Source organism: Sorex fumeus, unplaced genomic scaffold, assembly GCF_029834395.1.
Source record: "Sorex fumeus unplaced genomic scaffold, SorFum_2.1 ptg000047l, whole genome shotgun sequence".
In the NCBI taxonomy this organism is placed as follows: Eukaryota; Metazoa; Chordata; class Mammalia; order Eulipotyphla; family Soricidae; genus Sorex; species Sorex fumeus.
Window position 1 is genome coordinate 7,291,155 of NW_026606104.1, and position 23,034 is coordinate 7,314,188.

At 48.0% G+C, this 23,034-nt stretch overlaps 1 protein-coding gene across 1 annotated transcript in view; it reads left to right on the top strand.

Moving 5' to 3' along the window:
* ABCA4 (ATP binding cassette subfamily A member 4) overlaps positions 1-17,135 on the top strand; it is a 139,770-nt gene extending 122,635 nt beyond the window's left edge. Inside the window, exons 39-49 of the mRNA XM_056122821.1 lie at positions 3,337-3,460; positions 3,728-3,857; positions 6,392-6,512; positions 6,851-6,913; positions 8,532-8,638; positions 9,397-9,538; positions 11,469-11,603; positions 12,601-12,704; positions 12,790-12,882; positions 15,009-15,258; positions 17,058-17,135. Of these exons, the coding sequence (XP_055978796.1) occupies positions 3,337-3,460; positions 3,728-3,857; positions 6,392-6,512; positions 6,851-6,913; positions 8,532-8,638; positions 9,397-9,538; positions 11,469-11,603; positions 12,601-12,704; positions 12,790-12,882; positions 15,009-15,258; positions 17,058-17,135 (1,347 nt within the window). The remainder of the gene's footprint in view (positions 1-3,336; positions 3,461-3,727; positions 3,858-6,391; positions 6,513-6,850; positions 6,914-8,531; positions 8,639-9,396; positions 9,539-11,468; positions 11,604-12,600; positions 12,705-12,789; positions 12,883-15,008; positions 15,259-17,057) is intronic.
* Positions 17,136-23,034: the final 5,899 nt, after the last annotated feature.

Consider the following 23,034-nt stretch of genomic DNA (forward strand, 5'->3'; position numbering starts at 1 on the left):
GAGGTTAAGACTCTTGCCTTGCCCTCTGCTGAGTTCAATCCCAGGTATTGCAGATGTTCCCACAAGCACCAGCTGGGTCACTCCTGAGCACAGAGGGAGGAATAGCACCCCCCCCCCCCAACCACACACACACACACACACACACACACACACACCGCTGCTGGTAAGATTGGCCCCTCACACCGGCTGAGGACTCTGCTCCACAGCCCCTCTCACGGCTTCCTGGGCACATCCCCTTGAAGGGCAGGCTGGCCGTGAGCTATGTCCCCAGAGCCTCTCCAGGCTTCCCTTCCCCCCTCAGGTCTTCTGAATGCCTCAGTGTCTGCTCTACTGTGCTGCAGCCCACCCCACCCCCCACCTCCACCCCATTCCACTTCCACCCTGCTGTGAGAGCCCCAGAGTAGCTCTGCACCAACCGTCCAGTTCTTGAGGCTCCAGATAAGTGACCTTTCCCAGACTTCATCACTCTTTCTTTCTTCCTTCCTTCCTTCCTCCCTTCCTTCCTTCCTTCCTTCCTTCCTTCCTTCCTTCCTTCCTTCCTTCCCTCCCTCCCTCCTTCCCTCCCTCCCTCCCTCCCTCCCTCCCTCCTTTCCTTCCTTCCTTCCTTCCTTTCTTTCTTTCTTTCTTTCTTTCTTTCTTTCTTTTAATGAATTATCATGAGGTACAGTTACAGACTTACAAACTTTTGTGATTACATTCCAGTCATACGATGATCCAGTACCCATCTCTCCACCAATGCCCATTCTCCACCACCAATGTTCCCAGTATCTTTCCTAACACCACTCCCAACCCCCAACCCCCAACCTCTGTGGCAGGTGCATTTCCTTTTTTAAAATTATTATTATTACCAAGATCAGATTTTATTTAAAAAATTGGCCAACAAATGTATAATTATCTATATATTGATCAATTTATCTATCAAAACAATTATCCTTCCATCCCTCTTGAGGAACTTAGTCATGCCTTAGCATGACCTGGGAAGAAGGTTTTAACCAGACTGATCATATTTATTTGAGCAACTGAAGATGAAAAAGCATATTTGATTAACAGAGCAATTCTATTTGCTACTTGCTTAAATCTCACTAACAATTGAAGACATATGCTCTTCTATTTGAAGATAAAGGCAGGGCAACACCCTGAAATACAAAAGGAGAGAGAGAATAAAAGGCGCATTTCCTTTTACTTTCTCTCTCCTGTTGTCCTTGGGTGTAGCCTCATCACGCTTTCTGTGGCCACTCAGCAAGAAACAAAAGCTCTCTGTCTCATCACTGAGATAAGGGAGAATGCAGACATGGGCCCTAGCTGCAGCATCTGGTCTGGGCAGACTCAAAGGGCTGTTCTTTGGAGCTGGTTTCATCTCTAAAAGCTCACAGCTGGCCCAGCCTCCAGAGTGTTTCTTCTGGAGAATTCAGTTGCCAGCACAAAGCAGCTCCAAACATTCTCGCCCTTGTGGACTGCACTCATGGAGCCATCCACTGCCCAGCCCACACCTAGAAGCTGGTCACTTCTGTGTAACTGGCCAGGTCGGCAGACACTGCTGAGACCCCCGATCCTGCGGGTGCTTCCAGGGACCAGGTATGGCTGTCCCAGCTCTATCAGCTAGGGGAGCAGCAGGGAAGGATGGAGGATGAACCCCCCCACTTGTTGTGCCCTGCATTAAAGTCGCCTGTGCATAGCTTAGGGACTAGTCAAACCCCAGCTTGAACAGTGGGACAGAGTGTGGAAGGAGCTACCCAGGTACACCACTACCGTGGCCAGGCAGGACCAAGGTCAAAAGTTATGCTGGTCTGAGTAAGTCAGATTTTAGTAGTAATGAAGTGCTGTAGGCAGTTGTCGGCAGGCTCCTGTGTTCACTCCAGACGCCTGAGCCACTCATTGTACTCAGAAAAGACCCCAGAATCCTAAGTTCCAGGCCCAGCCGCCTGGAGCCACTGACAGATAGAGAAAGTACGCAGTGGGAAATACTCAGTAGTGGCACCGTGGCAGAGAGCAGCAGTCTACAAAGACCTGTGAGAGAGGGTTCTTGGCACTAAGAGCTGATGCCTCCTGCTGAGGGTAATGTTGAAAAGTGCAAAGGTCTGGAGACAGAAGGGATTGTGCAGAGGAAGAGATTAAAGAGAGGAGGTAGTGTGGTTGCCAGAGAAGGGTGCTGCTGGATGGGGAAGGGCCAGGAGAAATGGAGTCTAAGGTGGCCTGTAGTCTGATACCAATGAACAGGCATCACCCTGGATTTAGCAGAGTTCCACTGGTATACTGTCTGGCTCTTTTCTGCTGGTGACAACCTCAGAAGATGTCACTTTTCTGAAGAACTCAGAGCTCAGAACAAGAGAGAAAGAATGAAAGGAGGGGAGAGAGGAAGCGGGGGGGGGGGGGGAAGGAGGGAGGGAGGGAATGAGAGGGAGAGAGAGAATGTGAGAGGGATAGAGAATGAAAGGGAGAGAGAGAATGAGAGGAGAGAGAATGAGAGAACGAGAGGGGGGGGGAGAGAGAGAGAGAGAGAGAGAGAGAGAGAGAGAGAGAGAGAGAGGCTGCAGGCATTTACTACCGTACAGTTGTAGGCAGGCTCCTGTGTTCACTCCAAAGTGTGTCTCCCTCAAAACAAAACTAAACAAAGTGTGTTGCCCTAAAGCTGGAGAGAGGACAGCAGGGATGGTTCAATCCCCAGCATCCCTATTGTCCCCTGAGCACCTTCATGAGTAAGTTCTAAGTGCAGAGCCAGGAGTAACCCCTGAGCACTGCCAGGTGTGGCTCAAAATAACCGGGTTTCATGAGGGTTGCTGTGTTTTTGGTGGCCACACCCAGCAGTGCTCAGGGGCTAGTCCCAGCAGCGCTCCGCATCCATGCAATGCTGGGGATCAAACCCAGGCTTCCAAGGGCACATACAGCATGCACATGAGCCCTCTCAACTCTCACTCTTGACCGCAGGCCTTATGGGAAATATCTCCTGAGCATGTTTTATTTCCTACACATGTGGCCACTGATGTGGAGCACAAACCTGCACATGCCAGGGCTCCAGTTCAACTCACAGCACTGTGTACCACGCCTGCCCCCCACACCCTTCCTCGCACCAAGCACTGCTGGGACAGCCCTGAGGGCCCAAGCAGCATGGCAGGGCTAACCCAGAACAGGGAACCATTAGGCCAGCAAGGTGGGGCTAAGATTACTAGCAGTGGTCTCCATTTAAAAAAAAAATTAACCATGGAACTCCCGTATCTGCCTGACGAGTCCTTTCCACAGCCCCACTGGCTGCCTCATTCTTTGTCCGGAGCCTCTTCTGGGTGGGCACCAGCTCCCGGGTGGCACGTCCGCCCTGACAGTCCTGTTTTTCTGTTTCAGATGCTGCTCCGGTTCAACGCCGTGCTCAGGAAGCTGCTCCCCATCTTCCCCCACTTCTGTCTCGGCCGGGGCCTCATTGACCTGGCGCTGAGCCAGGCAGTGACCGACGTCTATGCCCGGTTTGGTGGGTGGCTTTCTGCAGGAGGTGCCCAGGGCAGCAGGTGGTTCAGAGGGCAGCCTGGCTGGGCTGGGATGGCTTTGACCCTCCGAGAGATGGGGGAGCCTCTGCATCCATGACCAAGGGTCAGGGCCTCTTTTGCCTTCCCTGCTCTGGCTGGGGCGTGGAGCTGGGCTCTCCCTGCAGAAGTTCAGGGCTATCTGGGCTTGCTGCTGCAACCCAGTGTGTAGGGGCAGCTGCAGCTAATAACATGGATGTCACCTCTGCCCCCAGGTGAGACGCACTCCTCAAACCCCTTCCAGTGGGACCTGCTGGGGAAGCACCTGACGGCACTGGCGCTGGAGGGGGTGCTGTACTTCGTCCTCACCCTGCTCTTCCAGCACCACTTCTTCCTCACCCGATGGTATGTTCTTCCTGCAGACTGCCTGGGAAAGCTGGGGGACCTGGATTTTCCTCCTGGGTTTCTCTCTTTCCTCACCAACGCCCCGCTCCATGATGGATCTTTGCAGCCTCAAAGCCTCTTTTGCCCTAAATAACATAAAGAAAGAGATGGATTAGAAGAGAATGAATGGGAGCTGGAGAGATAACATAATGGGTAGGGCGTTTGCCTTGCACGCAGCCAGCTGGGTTCAACCCAGGTTTGATTCCCAGCATCCCATATGGTCATTCCTGAGTGCAGAGCCAGGAGTAACCCCTGTGCATCATCAGGTGTGACCCAAAAAGAAAAAAAAAGAGAGAGAGAATGAATGAAGAACTGAAACACTAACCAACCTCCCCATTCGGTCAGGCCTCCTCAGCTCACTCAGCAGGCCCCTACTCACAGGCTCTTCCTCCTGGGATCAGCCCCTCTCCTCACCCCACTCAGCCATGGTACCCAGTGCCCAGGCTGGACTGAGAGCTCTGCACAGCCTGACAGTACCTCATGGGGTCCTGGAAAGTTGTTTCTTACCTTCTCATACTCTCAGGAGAGTTGGGTTAAAGCTACACAGAAATTCAGAGATAGTTGTTTAGAGTTTGTTTTTGTTTTTTTCTTTTTGTGTCTCACCCAGTCATGCACAGGGGTTGCTCCTGGCTCTGCACTCAGGAATTACTCCTGGCAGTGCTCAGGGGAACATATGGGATGCTGGGAATCCCAGGTCGGCTGCATGTGAGGCAAACGCCCTACCCACTGTGCTATCACTCTAGCCCCAGTTGTTTAGGTTTTGATGCATAGAGAATTGAGTTGCTGGGAACCATCTCCCTCCCAGCTGCAAGGCTCTGAGGCCTGAGGCAGACCACTGTCAACACTGTCAGTGGAGCAGTGGGACAGTTAAGTGGTTCTCCTGCGGGATTGTGGGAGTGTGAGGAAATGCAGCCCTGCTGTAGTCTATGTCTGACCACACCTTTAGGAGACAGTTAGGGTGAGGGCATGGGAGAGTTATTTACCAGATTCATTTGTTCTACCTCAGAGATCAAAGATAAAGATAGAGAGGATAATTGAGTGAGCCCTGCACACTTTAGCACCAGACTCCACTCCCTGCCTCTGTCTAGACCACCAGGCAGAGCCAGTGGAAGGTGGGGAGGGACAGGGAGGACTGGTCTGAGGCAGGTGCTCCTGGCTGGTTGGGAGGGGCAGGAGGGAGTGGATGCGAGAGCAGCTTTCTCACCTGAATAAGGCCTGGGGACTTAGGCCTGAGGACATCAGGGAGAGTGGGAGGGGGTGACATCATCTGCCAGGACTGGAAGCAGAGGTCAGACAGAAGTCCTTTGTCACCAAGAATGAGACCATAGTGTGTCTGGAGAAGTGGGCGGCACCAGGAAAAGGAGAAAAGTAGGGTGATGGGGTGAATCCTAAGAAGTTTCTTAGGCAAGACTTGATGATGACCAAATATGGCTGGTGGAAGAGAACAGTCTCTGGATCAAGGTGGTTAAGGAGGGCTTCAGAGAGGAAGCTGCATCTTCAAGAATGGGTCTGTGGTGTGTGTGTGTGTGTGTGTGAGAGAGAGAGAGAGAGAGAGAGAGAGAGAGAGAGAGAGAGAGAGAGGATGGGAGGGAGGGAAGGAGGAGAGGTCAAGAGAAAAAAAAAGGAAAGAGAAGGAGACAGTGTGTTAGGGTATGTGAGAGCACATGTAAGTGTGTAACATATGTCTGTGAATGTGCATGTGTACCAGTGTGATTTGAGTGTGAATATAAAAGTGTGTGAGAGTGGCTGTGAGTGTGAGAGAATGTGTGTGTCTGTGGCGGCGTTTAAAAGGGAATGTGTGTGAAAGTGTTTGTGTGTGTGAGAGCACATGCATGTGGAGGAAGAGAGGCAGACGCACTGGGAATTCCTGCAGAGGCGGGTGCTAGAAATGCCAGCCCAGGTGGAGCTCAGGGGGGATCAAAGAGTCAGTGGAAGTTGAGTGTCTGAGGTGAATGAGGTGCAGGTGGGCAGGCTGTCGGGCCTGACACAGGATACCAGACTCTCACTGAGGAGCTGGGGCCTGAGCTGATAGCTGATGAGAAACCACGTAAGGGAGTGGGGGCATGAGTGAAACACTAGACTTGAATCTGTAGGAGGTTGGTTCCCAGTCGCCACCTTTCCAGAGTGCTTACATTAGACTGAAGTGTTTAATATTGGTGATAGTAGCCAAGTTTGAGACTTACCCAACAGGCCACCATGTGGTTTATATTCATCACAATCATCTCAGTAGAGCGCTGTATCTATTCCCCGGGTCTCATGGCTTAAGGGTACCAGGTTAACAGAGCATCAGTGACAGCCAGAATCACACATAGGGAGACCAGGCCTGGGACACAAGACAAACTATATCCCACAACCCCTCTGCTGGGCACCTCTACTAGAGTACCTATGGGGATTCAGGCCTTGGGGGTGGCAGGATGAGCAGGGCCAGCTATGACGGCTGGAAAGAGGCTAAAAAGACTGTCGCCAGCCCTATCCTGACCCCATCCTTCCCCCAGGATGGTCGAACCCACCAAGGAGCCGATCCTAGATGAAGACGATGATGTGGCAGAAGAAAGACAAAGAATTACCAGTGGGGGAAACAAAATGGCTCTCTTAAGGCTTAATGAACTGACTAAGGTAAGGGAATAGGTGTAGGCCATAGCATACAATGCTCGTTGGTCTTTGGACCCACAAAAGGCATGCCCAAAGTTGCCTACGCAACGGATCACTTTTCTAACCAGAAGTGGTGTTGTACCCGTTGGCTTCCAAGAACATTCAGAACATTCATTGAATTCCTCTCGACCATCTCCCTGCCTGTGGAAAAGCAGGCTTTCCCAAGGTTTCTCTGTGTCCTCGGGCCCTTTCTGGGCCCGGAAGAGTAGTCTGCTGCCTCCTGTAGATTGGGTCTAAACCCACCTTGCTCTCTTCTCCTGCTGCTCTTGCCAGTTCCCAGCCCATCTCTCTGCATCTTGCAGGTTTATTCTGGCAGCTCCAGCCCAGCAGTGGACAGGCTGTGTGTGGGGGTCCGCCCTGGAGAGGTGGGTATTTCACATTCCATATGTGAAAGGGCTTCATAAAACCAGTGCCTGAATGTGTTTCTTCTTCCTTTTTTTGGGGGGGGGGGGAGTCACACCCAGTGCTGCACAGGGGTTACTCCTGACTCTGCACTCAGGAATCACTTTCTGTGGTGCTCAGGGGACCACATGGGATGGGGGGATCGAATTCAGGTCAGCCACATGCAAGGAAAACGCCCTACCCACTGTACTGTAGCTCCAGCCCCCAGTGAGTGTTTTCTCCCCACCAACTCAGAGCTAGTCAACAGAGAGATACTGCAAGCCATGCAGGGCACACGTGCGTGTATATGTGTGTGTGTGTGTGTGTGTGTGTGTGTGTATGTAGTCATATGACAGAAGGAAAACAGGTAAAAAATCATCTTAAGTCATTACTTTTACTCAAAATACATGAAAGATTCTCATCCAGCATACAACTACCATAACAGGTCTGGGGATAACTCATTGGCAAAGTGCCCGCCTGACAAGCATAAGGCTACAGCTTTGATCCCTGGCTGCACCTTACATGTACTTAGTGACTGAGACCCTGGCAGCACTGCCAGGGGGTTCTGGTGCCACAACAAAGTGTGGGTTCTCAGGGGAATACTAGGACCAAAATGTGCACAAGCTCTGAAACAGACCATGGGTGAGTACCACAGCCAAGGGCAAGAGCACCCAAGTCATCACAACAACAAAAAGGAAAAGGAGGTTTTTACAAAAATCATTATTTAAAAGCATTATTAACAAGATCCAAAACATTGTTCATCTTTTGGGGAAGCAGCTGTGCTCAGTGGGCCATCTGCAGTGGTCGACCAGAGTAGGACACATGCGAGGTAAGCACTTTAATCCCTCTGCTAGCTTTTCCTTTTGTGGGAAAATAAGTTTTAAGCCTGTGTATCACACATTCATAGGGGAGCAGTCTGAGATGAATGACTCAAAGGTTTCTTAGAACGTGGGCCTGTGGGCCATCACAGCAGAGAGACGTGTTCTTAGAGAAGACACAGGCGCCACACCAGCTTCCACAGTTGCCAATGGCAGAAAGACAACACTTAGGACACGGAGGGCAGGGAGTGGCAAATTGGACACGTTTGTTGTGATTCCTCTGGTGATAGTTCCCAGGCTCATCTCCACTGATTAATTAGCTTTTGTTTCTCTCATAGAGTGATGGGGTGGGGTACAAACTTACATTTTTGTCTCACTTTCAGGCAAAAAAGAAAGCTTTTCTTATACCTGCTACTTCTCAATTGCTTCCAGCTTAGCATCCTCATGCCATATTTGGGAGCACTGCTTTCTGCTGCCCTGCACTGTAGGGGGCTAATGGCCTCTATAATGGCAGTACAAGTGTGAAATACTTCTCCAGGGCCAGAGAAAGAGTACAATGGGTTAAGGCATTTATTTACCTTGCATGCGGCCCACTCAGTTTCTATCTCCAGCACTACATATGGATCTTGGGGCCCTGCTGGGAGTCATCTCTGAGCACTGCTGGGTATGGTCCAAGAGTAAAATAAAGTAAAATCCTTCTCCCCAACCCACACACCTGCCCTAGGGCCTGGCTTTCCAGACCTTGAGCTCCAAGGTGAAGTCAGTTCTGTGTGTTTCCCCTCAGTGCTTTGGCCTCTTGGGAGTAAATGGAGCTGGGAAAACAACCACTTTCAAGATGCTCACTGGCGACACCACGGTCACCTCAGGTGATGCCACCATAGCTGGCAAAAGGTGAGTGTCTTGTCCTTTCCTGGAATGTTTTGTGTAGTCCTGGGGCCAAGTCCCAGACCCAGAACAGAACAGGCTTCTGCTATCAGGCTTTTGTCAGACACTGATCCATCAGTGATCTAATGATTTCCTCCATAACTTTGCCTCTACCAATAAATGCACGTGGAGAAATTCATTTCCATTGGATGTGTGTGTGGGAGAGAGGTTGGCAGGCATATTCTCTACTTACTTCTCAAATGTCTGCAAGAAATGAAAACCACTAGATGCATTCAGATGGGAGTGGTGACCCATTAGTTCCCAAAGACCACCCTTGGTTCTGTACTCTGGAATCACTCCCAGCAGTGCTATTGGAGACCATTTGCAGTGTCAGGGATTGAACTGGGATTGGCCATGAGCAAGGCAAGCACCTTAAGTCCTATCTCTCTGACCCCAAAACCCACTATCTACTTTCTTCAATCTGGTCTTCTCTTTGTTTTTCAACTTACATTTAAAGTGATCCAGAAAAAAAAAAGCGACTTTTGAGTAACAGGTATTTGATGTATCCTAGACAAGGGAATTTAGAAAGGTTTGATTCAAAGCATCGAGGTTCTGAAATTAATCACTTTCTAGCTAACAGGCCCTGCTTTGAAATCTGTGCCTGTTTCTGAACAAAATGAAAGAGATGAGGTGACTGCCTTATTCTTTAGCGGAGCTTGCCCACTCCAGCTCCCTGTCACCCCCTTTAGGGAGGAAGCTTGCTAATTGCTTCTTCTTTTTTGCAGCATTTTAACCAGTATTTCTGATGTTCGTCAAAATATGGGCTACTGTCCTCAGTTTGATGCCATCGATGACCTTCTCACAGGGCGAGAACACCTTTACCTCTACGCACGTCTTCGAGGGGTACCAGCAGAGGAAATTGAGAGTGTAAGAGATGGTTTGTTGTGGTTTGTTCTGTGTTTGTTTTGGTTTACACTGTAAATCCGTTTTGTGAAAATGATGATAAGAGATGGGAAATCTGGGATGTACTCTGCATTCTGTCATTCCACAAATTCATACAAGTGCCTACTATTCTAGTGTACTTAGTAGAAGATGGGGGCAGAACAGTGAATAAAACAAACATCCCTGCCTTTAGATATAACAAAGCCATGCATGCTTCAACTCAGCAATCTCACCACTGAGAATTTACCCTGAAGCTAAAACTGCCACAATTAAGCAATGCATATATGCACAAGGGAACAGAACACATATGCAGAAGGGTCTCTGAAAGGGTCAAGAAGCATTGCATTTGTAGTTACAAAATATTGAATATTGCTTACATGCCCAGGCATAGTACATAAAGCTGAAACATTTGTTGTACATATAATAAAATCTTCTGTGGATGTGAAAAAAATAGGAGGGGGCAGAAATCTATATAAACTGACTTGGGGTTATTTCCAAAAGATTTTGTGAAATTGAAAAAACAAAGTATTTATAATGCAGTACTTGTAGATAACCACAGTTACTTCATAGTTCCTTGGTTGTTCCAGTGTAGTTATGCCAGTGTTTACTGAAGGAAACATCAGAATCGTAATGATATATTTCAAAATAACTTTCTTAAAGGAAAAAAATTAACAAAGTATGAATAATGAACATAGAATGATACCTTTTAGGTATGAAGGCGCACATACGTCTGCTTACTTTTCAATAGAAACCCAAGAAGGATAATCCTAAAAACCATAGATCTGGGAGAAATGTGAGGTGAAAGGAAAAGGACAGGGAATAGTAATTCTCTCAGGAGATCCTTTTGCAAAGTTTTGGGAGCATGTGAATCTTCTACATATTTAAACAACAATCCAGTAAGAATAGGAAGGGGCAAGTAAAGGAAATCTTGGAGGCAGAAGAGCTGTTATAGGATATATATATATAGGGTGTTCATTTTGTACATGTCTGACCCAGTTTTGATCCCTGGCATCCCATATAGTCCCCTGTAGCACTGCTAGGAGTAATTCCTACGTGCAGAGCCAAGAAGTAACCCCTGACCATTGCCCCATTGCCAAGTGTGACCCTCAAACGCAAACATACACACACACACACACACACACACACACACACACGCAAATCCTGATACAGCAAACTGAAACAATTTAATTTTATTTTAAGTAAATATCATAATCACTGCAATGTGAGGGGCTGAGAGCTAATACAAACAGTGGAGGACACGATATTGGACTCTGTGATCTCAGCCTGGCCCAGGTGACCAGAGGGAAAGAACTGGAAGCACATTCTAAACTTTCACAGTCTGTATGTTTTTACAGGGGCGTGGGAAGAGCGAGTCTGAAATTTTAGACATACTAGAGGATTAAGTAATGAATAAATGTGTTCCTGTTGTTGGAAGTCAGAGTTCTCACTGTGAGAGAAGAACGTGCAAACATTGAAAGAGAATAAGAAGAGGAATGAGCCCTCTGGGGTTGGGCTGAAATTACAGTGAGCACCATAGCCAGTGGAATGTTCATACGAATGTGTTTGTACATGCTTATAGCTGTGCATGCATATGGCACACATTTGTAAATGAATTATACATCTCTGTGTTTATATATGTCTACCAGGTCTTTGAAAAGGCCAAGACTACCTCGGTAGCAATGAAAATGCTTTACGCTCATATTTTTGCCTCTAATGCCAATGCTTTCTCAAAGAAACCATGACCCTCAGTTAAACATCAAATTCCAGGTTTGGGACAGCCTGCATCTAAAAAAGAGTCAGGAATGTCTTGTTATACCAGAAAGTAAAAAAGTGCTTAATTATGGGGGAGAAAGGAGAGGGCCTGGCAGCTTGCTTGTCAGTCTCTCCCCAAATGCGGTTTCTTCCTCTGCCCCAGGTTGCACTCTGGTGTATTAAGACTCTGGGGCTGACTCTCTACGCAGATCGCCTGGCCGGTACCTACAGTCGGGGTAACAAACGGAAGCTCTCTACAGCCATCGCGCTGGTCGGCTGTCCACCACTGGTGCTGCTGGTGAGGGTGCCAGCACAGCCTGTGCCAGAGGGCACAAGCGGGCTGATGAGTATGACATTGTGCTGTGTCTGCACTATTGAGAAAACACAGTGGACCCTTTAGTCTCGACTCTCCCCCCAACTTTGTATGCAGTTGGTTCCCAACTGGTGAGAGAAAGCGAGTCTCCTGTGAGGCCCAGTGCTTGGCACCTCTGGGGGATGTTAGCCTCTGCTCACAGATTTTGCCACTGGAGGAGGTCAAGGGTCACCCGCAGGCCAGGCACGCTGCCTGTGTCATGGCATCATGTGATTCTTTCCAGAACTAGATGGACCTGCAGGTTTCATGTTCGTGCAGTCCAGGGTTTCCAAGGGTGGGTTGGAGGGGAACTGTGAGAATCACTGAGACTCTATCTCCATCTTCCGGATGTAGGTTCTTTCCCCCAATCCTTTTGTTTTTAGGGGGGTGGGGGTTTGGAACCACACCCAGCTGTGCTCAGGGGATGTTCCTGACTCTGTGATCAGGAATGACATCTGGGAGTGGTCTGGGGACTCTATGCCATGCTGGGGATCGAACCCTGACCTGCCACTTGCAAGGCTGTTCCTCTGTTCTATCTCTCTGACCCAATTGGCTTTCATCTATTTTAACCAACTTATGGGCTGAAATGGATGTAGAGGTATGCAAGCTGTTTTTCTTTTTTCTTTTTGGGGGGGTGGGGACTTGGAGGACATTCCCAATAGTGCTCAGGGGCTACTCTTGGTGGTGTTTCAGATATTATGTGGCCTAAGAAGGAAACTGGGGTGAAAGGCAAGTGCTTGAACTCCTGTGATGTCTCTCTGGCCCATGTAGGATGGTTATTTCCTCCCCTTTTCACCTCTTCCATCAGTTCCTCCACCTAGCCTCAGCTCAACAACCAGGGAGCAACTGTGTCCCAACTGCAGTGAGCAGATCTGCGGGAGGGAGTCCACAGAAGTGGGGTGGTGGTGGGGAGAGGCCGACCCCAAGCCTGCCCCCTGTACAGGATGAGCCCACCACAGGCATGGACCCCCAGGCTCGCCGAATGCTGTGGCACACCATCATGAGCATCATCAGAGAAGGCAGAGCCGTGGTCCTCACATCCCACAGGCAAGAGCATCCGGGAGCTGGGCTGGAGCCATTGGTCCACTGGAGGCCCCCATCCTGCCACTCACCTACTCTTTCCTGCCCTCAGCATGGAAGAATGCGAGGCCTTGTGCACACGGCTAGCCATCATGGTGAGGGGGACCTTCCAGTGTCTGGGCACCACTCAGCACCTCAAGTACAAGTAAGGAGATGCTGGGACAGCTTGGTGACCTCCAGGGTGGTTCAGGGTAGCCCTGTGCTCCTCCATACCCCTGGGGGAGTTTTGCTGCCCCCTCATCCCACAGGCACTGGTGAGGGTAGCCACTCATTCTTCCAGAGCAGATGGAGACAGGAAATGGGCTGGGGGCTGTGACTGGGGCCACGGCAGCACTCACACTCATGTCAGGGCACATGCAGAGCTGGTGGGCTGTGGGGAGATCTTGACCATGGCCGCATTATCACACCAGTGCTGATACCTATCTTTTCAGTGAGAATCCACAGCCAACAGAGGCAGAGGGACAATTGAGAAATGGAATAGCCTGGAAATCAGCTTTCCTTTCTGTCCTGTTATAGACATAACCATGTGTCCTACAACAAAGCAATAATGCCAATGACCTTGAGCAGGATTATCCTATCCCCATAGATTGAAAATTGCTGTGAATTATGTATAAAGGATAGTTTGTGTCCCAAAGCTTACAATGCACCCAAATGATATTATTAGGGACTGAGGGATAGTACAAGCATTCCAGTACTTGCTTAGCATGCAGCTATAGCAGTGACACTGGTTCCAATCCCAGTAGCACAGCGTGCAGAGAGGTGTGTCCCCCCCCAAGAAAAAAGAGAGTCAATTATAATAATGTAATGTTCCTCGATCACGATAACGATCACAACCATCCTGTTATTCGTCGATTGCCTTGAGCAGGCCCCAGTAACGTCTCCTTCATCCTAGCCCTGAGAATTTTTAAAAAGTGCCATATTCAAGGCTCTTTCAGAGTTAGGAGAATGAGGCCCATCATGCTTTTGAACCCATAATGTTCCTCATGCTTTTTAAATTTGGAGCAGGGGCTGGAGATGAAGTACAGGACTTAAGGCACTTGCGTTGAATTCTTCCAACCCTGGTTTGATCCCTGTGAATACTACATGATTCCTCAAGCACCAGTGGGTACAGCCCTGGAGGCCCCTGAACACCAGTGGGGGCCCCAGTATCTCATCCTCAGACCTTGTTTTGGATAGCAGGCCTGCTTAGTCATCACAAGGAAGGGTCTCCTGACCAGGGTTTGGGAGGCAGCAACCCCCTCAGCCTCCTCTGAATATAGATAACCTGGGAGTGGATTGAGAGTCATCACTCACTGAGTGTCTAGACTATCGGCTCCAACACACTCATCAGTGTAGGGAATAGCCCTCTCCTACCATGCCATGCTGAGCAATTAGAGTTTCTGGGATGGTGCAGACACGGGGCCTGTGTCCTGGTACCTCCTTTATGCATCTGGGTAGAGAAACGCTTTGGAAAGATCACGCAGACTCACTGTATTTGGGTATTTGGCCCTTGATTTCTTGAACAACTTCAGCTGTGTGAACATCAAGGGGAACTTAAAAACGGAGAGTCACCATATCTCGTCTGCCACTTCCCATGTCCACACATCCCCCGAGCCTTTCTCTCTCACGCCCCCATGTTCCCAAATTAGAGTGGGTGAGAAGGTAGTATTCCCATATGGAGGGACTGCCAATTTTCTGGAACTAATAGGCAAAGACATTTTATGGTAGCAAGGACGAAAGCCCTGGATTAAGTTAAACCAGCACTGTCCACCCTGACATAAGTGTGTTGGCCAGTCAGTGGCCAAGCACACACTCTGGAGGAATATTCAATCATGTGGCAGTGACCAGCTCAATTGGTGAGAGGAGGAGGGTGGCATTTACCTCGGCACTTCCATCTGCTTCTGGCAGCTTCTTTGGGGTAAACTGCCTTCCCAGAGCAGGACATGGGCTCCTTCTGCAGCTGGACACAGAAAACAGCTGGCACAGCCCAGTGCTCCACAGTGCCACAGAGCTATTGATTGATCTTTTTAATTTGGCACTGGAGGGTTGAACCCAAGGCCCCAGACAATCAGAGCCTGCACTCCAGCCCTGGCCTCCCGCAGACATTCAGACCTTTCAAAATTAGGCTCAAGCGCTCTCTCCAGCCTGCTTCTGATTTCGTTTTTTCTTTCACACACAAGATCTATGATATGGGCTTTTAATCCCCCACATTTGGGCAGAGCTCCTTCCTCATGTGAGAAGGACCCAGCCACAGCCAGGGGTCTGTCCCTTCATGTGCATGCACATCCCCAGGTTTGGAGATGGCTACATCGTCACCATGAAGATCAGGTCCCCGAGAGACGGCTCGCTCCCCGACCTAAACCCGGTGGAGCAGTTCTTCCAGGGCAACCTCCCGGGCAGCGTGCAGAGGGAGCGGCACCACAACCTGCTGCAGTTCCAGGTCTCCTCCTCCTCCCTGGCCAGGATCTTCCAGCTGCTCCTCTCCCACAAAGACAGCCTACTCATCGAGGAGTACTCCATCACGCAGACCACGCTGGACCAGGCAGGTGGCTGGGCACCCACAGGGGAGGGAGCTCTCCAGGTGCTGTGTTGTACATTCTAAGCCCTTCGTTATGGAGCGGGGAGAGGGATGATGATAGGACAGAAATTGTTCTCTGAGGGTATTTTAGAAACAAGCATCATCACCTTGATGATCGTCCTAACCAACTATAGCAACTGGAATGCATGATTTCACCCTTTCTGGTCTGTGATGGTCATTGCTTTTTTTTTCCCTACCCCTTTTTCAGTCACTGTGATTTACAAATGTGCAATACTGCCAATGCTAGGTTTGCAGGAATACACATTCCAACACCACATGTCCAACAGAGAGTTCATTCCCCCACCCCTCCCCAGCTCACTGACACAGTCAGCTCAGTTCTACAGACCAGCTCTTAGATTCTGTTGCTTTTGGTCTTGTTATTCCCCTACTGTGCTTCTTTACATCCCACATATGAGAGATCATTCTGTATCTCCTGGCTGACTTCACTCAGCACGCTGCTCTCCAATTCCAGTCACGCAGCAGCAAATTGCATGATTGATTTCATCTTTTCTTTTCTTATAGCTGAGTAATATTCCATTGTGTACATATACCACATTTTCTTTATCTAGTCATTCATTTGCTTTTGAGCTCTTGAGTTGTTTCTAGATTTTGGCTATCATAAATGTGCTGCAAAGAATATAGGAGTGCAAATGGTTTTTCTGCAAGGGTTTTGGACCCTTGCAGTAGATGCCCAGAGTTGAAATTGTTGGGTCATGTGGAAGCTCAATTCTTAGTTTTTTGAGGAGTATCCACATTGTTTTCCAAAAAGGTTTAATTCATTGACATTCCCACCAGCAGTGAATAAGGGTTCCTTTTCCCCACATATCCACACTAACATTGGTTGCTTTTGTTCTCTGTGATATGTCTCACTGGTGTGAGGTGATATCTCATGGTTGTTTTGATTTAAATTTCCCTGATTATCAGTGATGTAGAGCATTTTTTCATATATTTGGCCACCTGACTTACTTCTTTGAGGAAGTTTCTTTGAAGCAGCTCATCTCTTCTCCCCATTTTTAATGGGATTTTTTTATGTTAATATTTACTGATGGCTTCTATTTTCTTTTTAATTTTTTACTTGACTGATTCATAGAAAAATGCAGGCTTTAAGAGTCTCGGTACTGAGAGAAAACTCATCAGACTGAACACATACTTTGCATGCAGGGTACAAAGTTAGTCCATTGCACCACGTGGTCCTCTGATCACCACTAGGAAATAGAGCTGGAAGTAACCCCTAAATATGGCCTGGTGTCCCTCTCCCCAGATTAGTGTATGGTTGAGTGAGTTTTGATAAAGATGTGTGAGCATCATAGGTATGAGTATCCCTTTCTAAGTCATGGTTAAAAAAAATATCTGGCATCACTAACTGCTTCCAAGTGCACATTTTTGTGGTCTCAGGGCAGCCACATGATGGAGCAGCCATCGTCATGCTTGGAAACTTCTGTCCAATCTGAAACTCTGAAAATGCTCAACAGACAGCTCCCATGAAACACTCTCTCCAGACACTGGCATTCTCTGCTGCACTTTCTGCTGTTTCACACCTCACTGCAGTGGCACCTCAGCATCTGTCCTGTCACGTCTACCACCACGTTTCACTTCACATATCATTCCCAGAGCTCAGTCACACGACAGTCTGTCAGAATATCTATTTTTTTTTATGGCAGTTATAGTTCGTTAGAAGTATCTACTGCATTTGGCTTATCTGTTCATCATAAAGACATTTTTCTGAAAACATTTATCGAATCTTACTGTTCTCTTTCCTCCAGGTGTTTGTGAATTTTGCTAAACAAGCCGAAACTCATGATCTCCCTTTGCACCCCCGAGCTGCTGGAGTCAGACAATAAGCCAAGGTAGCCTAGTGGCTCACTCTTGCACAGCCCCTGATGGATGGGGCCTCTGCTCAGAGTTGCCTCCGTTGGGCCTATGTCTCCCTCAGAACCCCCCATGCCCTAATCCCTCTGGATCCCCCACCACATCCCTAATCCATCCTTCACATTTTCCACCAGTTCTGTGCTGAAAGACTTAGTAATTGTGTGTATCTCTTTTATAATCAAAGCACCAGTTAGATGGTCTGGAAAAGCATTTCTGAAAAATTTTTCCCATATTTTGTCCTATAGTGAAAAAAAAAACTGTGAGTTCTAGAAATAAGAAACAGGAAATATAAAAGAGGTTATTCAAATGTTGGTTATTGGTATGCTTAGCATCTATGCCTGGTCATATGTTTGAGTTTCAAAGGAAGGGAGTTAACTGACATTCCATTTCAAACCTTTGATTAGATGGAAGATTGTTATCTTTGGGGAAGAGGGCTTTTGTTCGTTAGTAAACATCAAAATTATAGATAACAGATCTGTAACCTGGTTTCTGATAACTGGAGTAAGTGCTTCCAGGTTTCTGCCCAGCACAGCACCTATGCATAACTGAATAGAAAAGTATTTCCTTGAATGACCAATGATGTTCCCATCCCTACCTGGCATACTTCTTACAGAACTAAGACCAAATCGTCTGTGAGCCAGATGGATCTGATTTATGATCAGCAGCTAATTCTAGGTGACTGATAGATAAGTCGACTTAAAAACATCCTCAGTGGGCTAATAATTGAGGGATTGGTGTGACAGCACAGAAGATAGGAAATTTGCCTTATATACAGCCGCCAATCCTGGTTCAAATCCCTAGTACCACATGTGGTTCCCAAAAAAGCACCAAGAGTAACCTCTTAGGACAGAGCCAGGAGAAGTCCTGAACACAGCTGGGTATGACCCACCTCCTCCACCACCACTACCAAAATCATAATCCAGCGACCAGCACATTTGTCTTTTCTAAAATTAGGAATAACTCAATCAATTTTTGATCTGTAGTCTTATACACTGGACTGGAGTGATAGCACAGCTGGTAGGGCATTTGCCTTGCACCCAGGTTTGATTCCTCCATCCCTCTTGAAGAGCAAACTACGGAGAGTATCCCGCCCGCACAGCAGAGTCTGGCAAGCTCCCCATGACATGCTCGATATGCCAAAAACAGTAACAAGTCTCACAATGGAGACGTTACTGGTGCCCACTCAAGCAAATCGATGAATAATGGGATATATAGTGCAATAGTGCTACAGTCTTAAACACTGTTACAGACTTTTCACCTAACTTTTATCCTTACCAGTTAGGTTTTTTGTTTGTTCTTTTTGGTCACCAAATGTTTGTTTTTGGTATCACCCCAGTGATGCTCTGGGGTTACTCCTGGCTCTGCACTCAGGAATCATCATTCATGGTGGTGTTCAGGATACCATATGGGATGCAGGGGATCAAACCTGGATTGGATATGTGCAAGGCAAGCACCCTACAACCTACCCATTGTACTATCTCTCCAGACCAATGTTTGTGTTTTTATAGGGTCCTCTACAGTGATATTCAGGAGGCCCTGAGGGGATCAAACCCACAGCCTTGAGGCATGCAAGGCAGATCCTCCTGTCTCTGGAAATTTGTGACTTTTCAACCAAATGAGTGGGTAAAACCACATTTTGTTTAGATATGGTGCTCCATACCCAGTCCTCCTGCTCGCCCCACTCCCTCCACCCCACAGCCAGGTGTTGGTCAGAAACTGAAACTTCCCACTGGAGAGCACATCTCTCCCTTCAGAAAGTTCACTTTGGTGTCCTCTTCTCCAAACTGGACTTAGTGCCTGGACTTTGATTTGGAACCTGCTATCCTGAACCCCAGCTCCAGTATCCTCCCACCCACCCATCCCCCAAATTTTTTTGTTTTCCTGGAACCACCTGTATAGGAAGAAGGAAAAAAGATTGATCACCTCATCCGAGGGATGATCTAAGTTACAGCTTCATGGATTTTAAGACAGGAAGATCAGGAGCCGGAGCAATAGTACAGTGGGTAGGGTAAAGTATTTGCCTTGCATGCGGCTCCCCAAGTTCAATTCCTGGCATCCCATATGGTCCCCTGAGCACTGCCAGGCATAATTTCTGAATGCAGAGTCAGGAGTAATCCCTGAGCAGTGCTGGATGTGACCCCCCCACACACACACACCAAAGGGGAAAAAAAAAGACAGGAACTTTCTTGAGCTAATAAAAACAATCACAGTGACCCCCATTCCAGTACGATAGCACAGCACTGAAGGTGGAACTTTCTCCTTTGATCCACTCTGAAGAAGCTCAGTTCTTTCTTAAACATGGGTCTCTGTCTCTGTCTCTAGTCCCTGTCTCTGTCTCTCTCTCTCTGTGTCTCTGTCTCTAACGCTTTCTCCCTCTTTCCTATTTCTCTATGTAAATTTCTTTTTAAAAAAAGTCTTCTGCTTCATTTTTTAAAAAATTTACTATTTTTGCTTTTTGGGTCACACCTGGCGATGCATAGGGGTTACTCCCGGCTCTGCACTCAGGAATTATTCCTGGACAGACTCAGGGGACCATATGGGATGCTGGGATTCAAACCCAGGTTGGCCGCATGCAAGGCAAACGCCCTACCCGCTGTGCTATCACTCCAGCCCCCATTCTGCTTCATTTAAAAAAAAAAAAAAGAGAAAGGAGAAGGTGTCACTTTCCTCTAAGATGTCAGGCAAACATGGAAGGTAGGTTACCTGATGTTTTAGAGGAAAGTAAAACCTTCAACTGGTGTTTGCGGGGACAGCTCTGCAGCTCCTGGGTGGCAGAGCTGAAGGAGAGACTTGGAAGGATTCTGACATTTCTGCAACAAGAAAACAAATAGCTCACCTCATTGTGGAGAATTGTCTGAGTCACAGAATTCTCAATTGAGCTCCCTTCTGAGAAAGAAGATGACTTTTTTTTTTAAATTTTTTTATTTTGGAGTCATACCTGGCTGTGCTCAGGGCTCACTCTTGCTGGGGCTTGGAAGAACATCTGTGGTGCCAGGAATTAAATCCAGGTTAGCCATGCCCAAGGCAAGTGTCTTAACTCCTGTACTATCTCTTCAACCCCATGTCTGACTTTAAAAAATATATATTATTATAGTTAAGATAACAGAGTTATAGTGTTCAGCATATAGTATAGCATATAGCATATAGTATTGCTATCCAGAGTTAGCAGTATCACCACTGCCACCACGTTGCCTATAATTTCTCCCTCCAGTTGGATGTTCCTTCCCTCCCATCCTCCCCCATTGTTTGTTAATTGACAGTTATGACTTTGGTGCATACAGTTACCTCCCTTAGAACTTTTTTTTTGGGGGGTCACACCTGGTGATGCACAGAAATTACCCCTGGCGGTGCTCAGGGGGACCATATGGGATGCTGTGAATTGAACCCAGGTTGGCTGCGTGCAAGGCAAACGCCCTACCCACTGTGCTGTCGCTCCAACCTCACCTCCCTTAAAACTTGATATGCTCCTGTGTTATTTTTGGTTAACCTATCTCCCCCCACCCCAAACCTGGCACTCTTGAGTCTAAAATCCTAAAAGCCAAGCATGTGATTGACCCCAATTTAAATTCTATAATGTCCTCTGATCACACCCAGGAATAGCTCCTGGAGCACTGCTGGGTATGATCCTCAAACCAAAAATAGATAAATGAAATAAAAAGTCTAAAAGTCATTGCCCCATCATCTTCAGATAACCAAGATGATAAGGGTTAATCTGACGTCCTTTCACAGGTCTGATCTCTTCCCCTCGGCCCAGCATGGCAGCTGGACAGGAACGCTGAGTGATTGGAAGTACAGAAAGCTTTGCCTTCGACCCCCATTCAGATAGAACAGCATCTGGAACCTGTGCTGCAGAAGTCACCACGGGCACAGTGAATGCCAAAGGGGCTTTTTTAGAGGAGAAACCAACGCAAACTCCCTGGCTTAGGGGAACTGATCTAGACTCACGACTCCGAAGCCCCTTTCAACCCGGCTGTGGTCATAGAAATCCCGGTCCCTCCTTCTATCTTGGACCACGGTATCACTCTGCTCAAGTGTGTCCCCAGCACACGTGCTCTCCCTCGTTCCCTCTGAGTGTGTTTTCTGGTTAAGGAGAAAATTAAATCCAAATATCCTCATCCCCGCTGTCCACACTACGTATCCTCTGCTTCATTAGCCCCTCTAAGCCCACGTATGCTCCTGTCACCATGATTGCTGGGGTCCCAGCAGCTCAGCTTTCTGGACCCCAAACTCTGTGATAGAAGTTGTGAAATCTGACACTTCACAGCCAGGTATGTGTCAGCACAATGGAAGAGGGTCACACCCAGGGAACACGTTTGCAAACACGGAAAAGTGTGCAGGCCCTAGTAGGCACCATGGATAAGAGTCCTAGCACTGCAACTGGGTGTGCGAGCACCCCGCTCCCCCAGCACAGTGTCAAGCATGTGTGCACACACGGAGGTTGGTGGTCGCTGAAGCAACCCTGGGGAGGGGGAACCCTCTGGACTCAGACTATCAAGAGTCCAGCCTGTGGCACCTTACACACCATCTGCTAGGGTTTCCCCCAGGAGATAAGAAAAAACAAGCTTGCTGAATCTGAAAACCATCAGGGCTGGGTCATATGGAGCCAGGTGTGTGATTATTCATTAAACGGGGTTGAGATTCTGGAGAGTCACCCAGCTCTCAGCAAGGTCACAAAAAAATGTCCCAAGGCATATTGGCCCCAAATGTAACCAGACTCTCATCAGATAACAGCTGGGGATCAAAGATCAGATGTTACGTAACATAGCATATGACCCACAGCAAGAACACACACACACACACACACACACACACACACACACACACACACTCCTTCTTTGGCTTTCATATTCACATTTTGTTCGAATTTGCTCAGGAGTCTGGATTCCTCAGTAATAGCTCTAATTAATGAATACCCAGGCCTGCTCTTCCTATTTTAGTGAAAAACAGGTCAGCTCCCTGGAGGTGTTAGGGCAGAGGGATACAGGACCTCTGATCTTGCAGAAAGAAATCTGGATTAGATTCAGCTGTGCAGTTGAGCAGGCATTTTCAATAATTAGCATTTTCAACAATAGTTAGCCTTTCCCCAAATGCCTGAAAAGGATTAAGAAACTTGCCTAAGGCCAGAGGGAGGCTCTTGGTGGGAGGCATGGTCAAACTCAGGTCAAGTTTAGGTTGTGGCGGCCCTACTACTGTCTTCACCCAACACTTACACCTTCCTCAGTTTTAATCCTAAAGAACCACCTAAAAACAGACCAGCGTCAAGCTGAGTCCAAACTGGATGTACAGACCCGTTGGACCTCTTCTCAGCAGCACACTTAACGCCCGTTTCTACAGCCTAAGAACTGGAAGAAATGGGCTGTGTTGCAAAGCTTCAAACATGAATGCAAAACACATCTCCTCGGGTTTGCAAGTGCAGGAGGAAAAGATTGAAAGCAATGCTGAAAATCGGTGCAGGAAGATCAAGTGCTTGGGCTGCAGGCTGGGGACACAGGGACCACCAACTACGTTGTCTTCTATCTAGCAGGGTTCTACGGAAATTCATGCACAGCCCAGTTTCTTTCACTCACCCTTTCAGAAAGGTGAAAAGCAAGTCAGATTACTGGCCAAATGGGAAATAAAAAGACAAAGGGGTTTAAGAGTGGAAAAATGAGGAGTGGTGAGATAGAATAAACACTCAGAGCCGAACACTCCCTGGAGCTCCAGGAGTAGACTTAGTTCCAGCCCAGAGGCGGGTCAGGAAGTTTTCGTCCAGCCAAGATTGCAAAAGCAGACAAAGCAAATCTGAATGAGCTGTGTGTGGAGCTCTATCTCAGACACCTGCCCAGGGATATCCTCCAGCTCCAGGACTGCACCCCAGGCTCAAATGTGTAC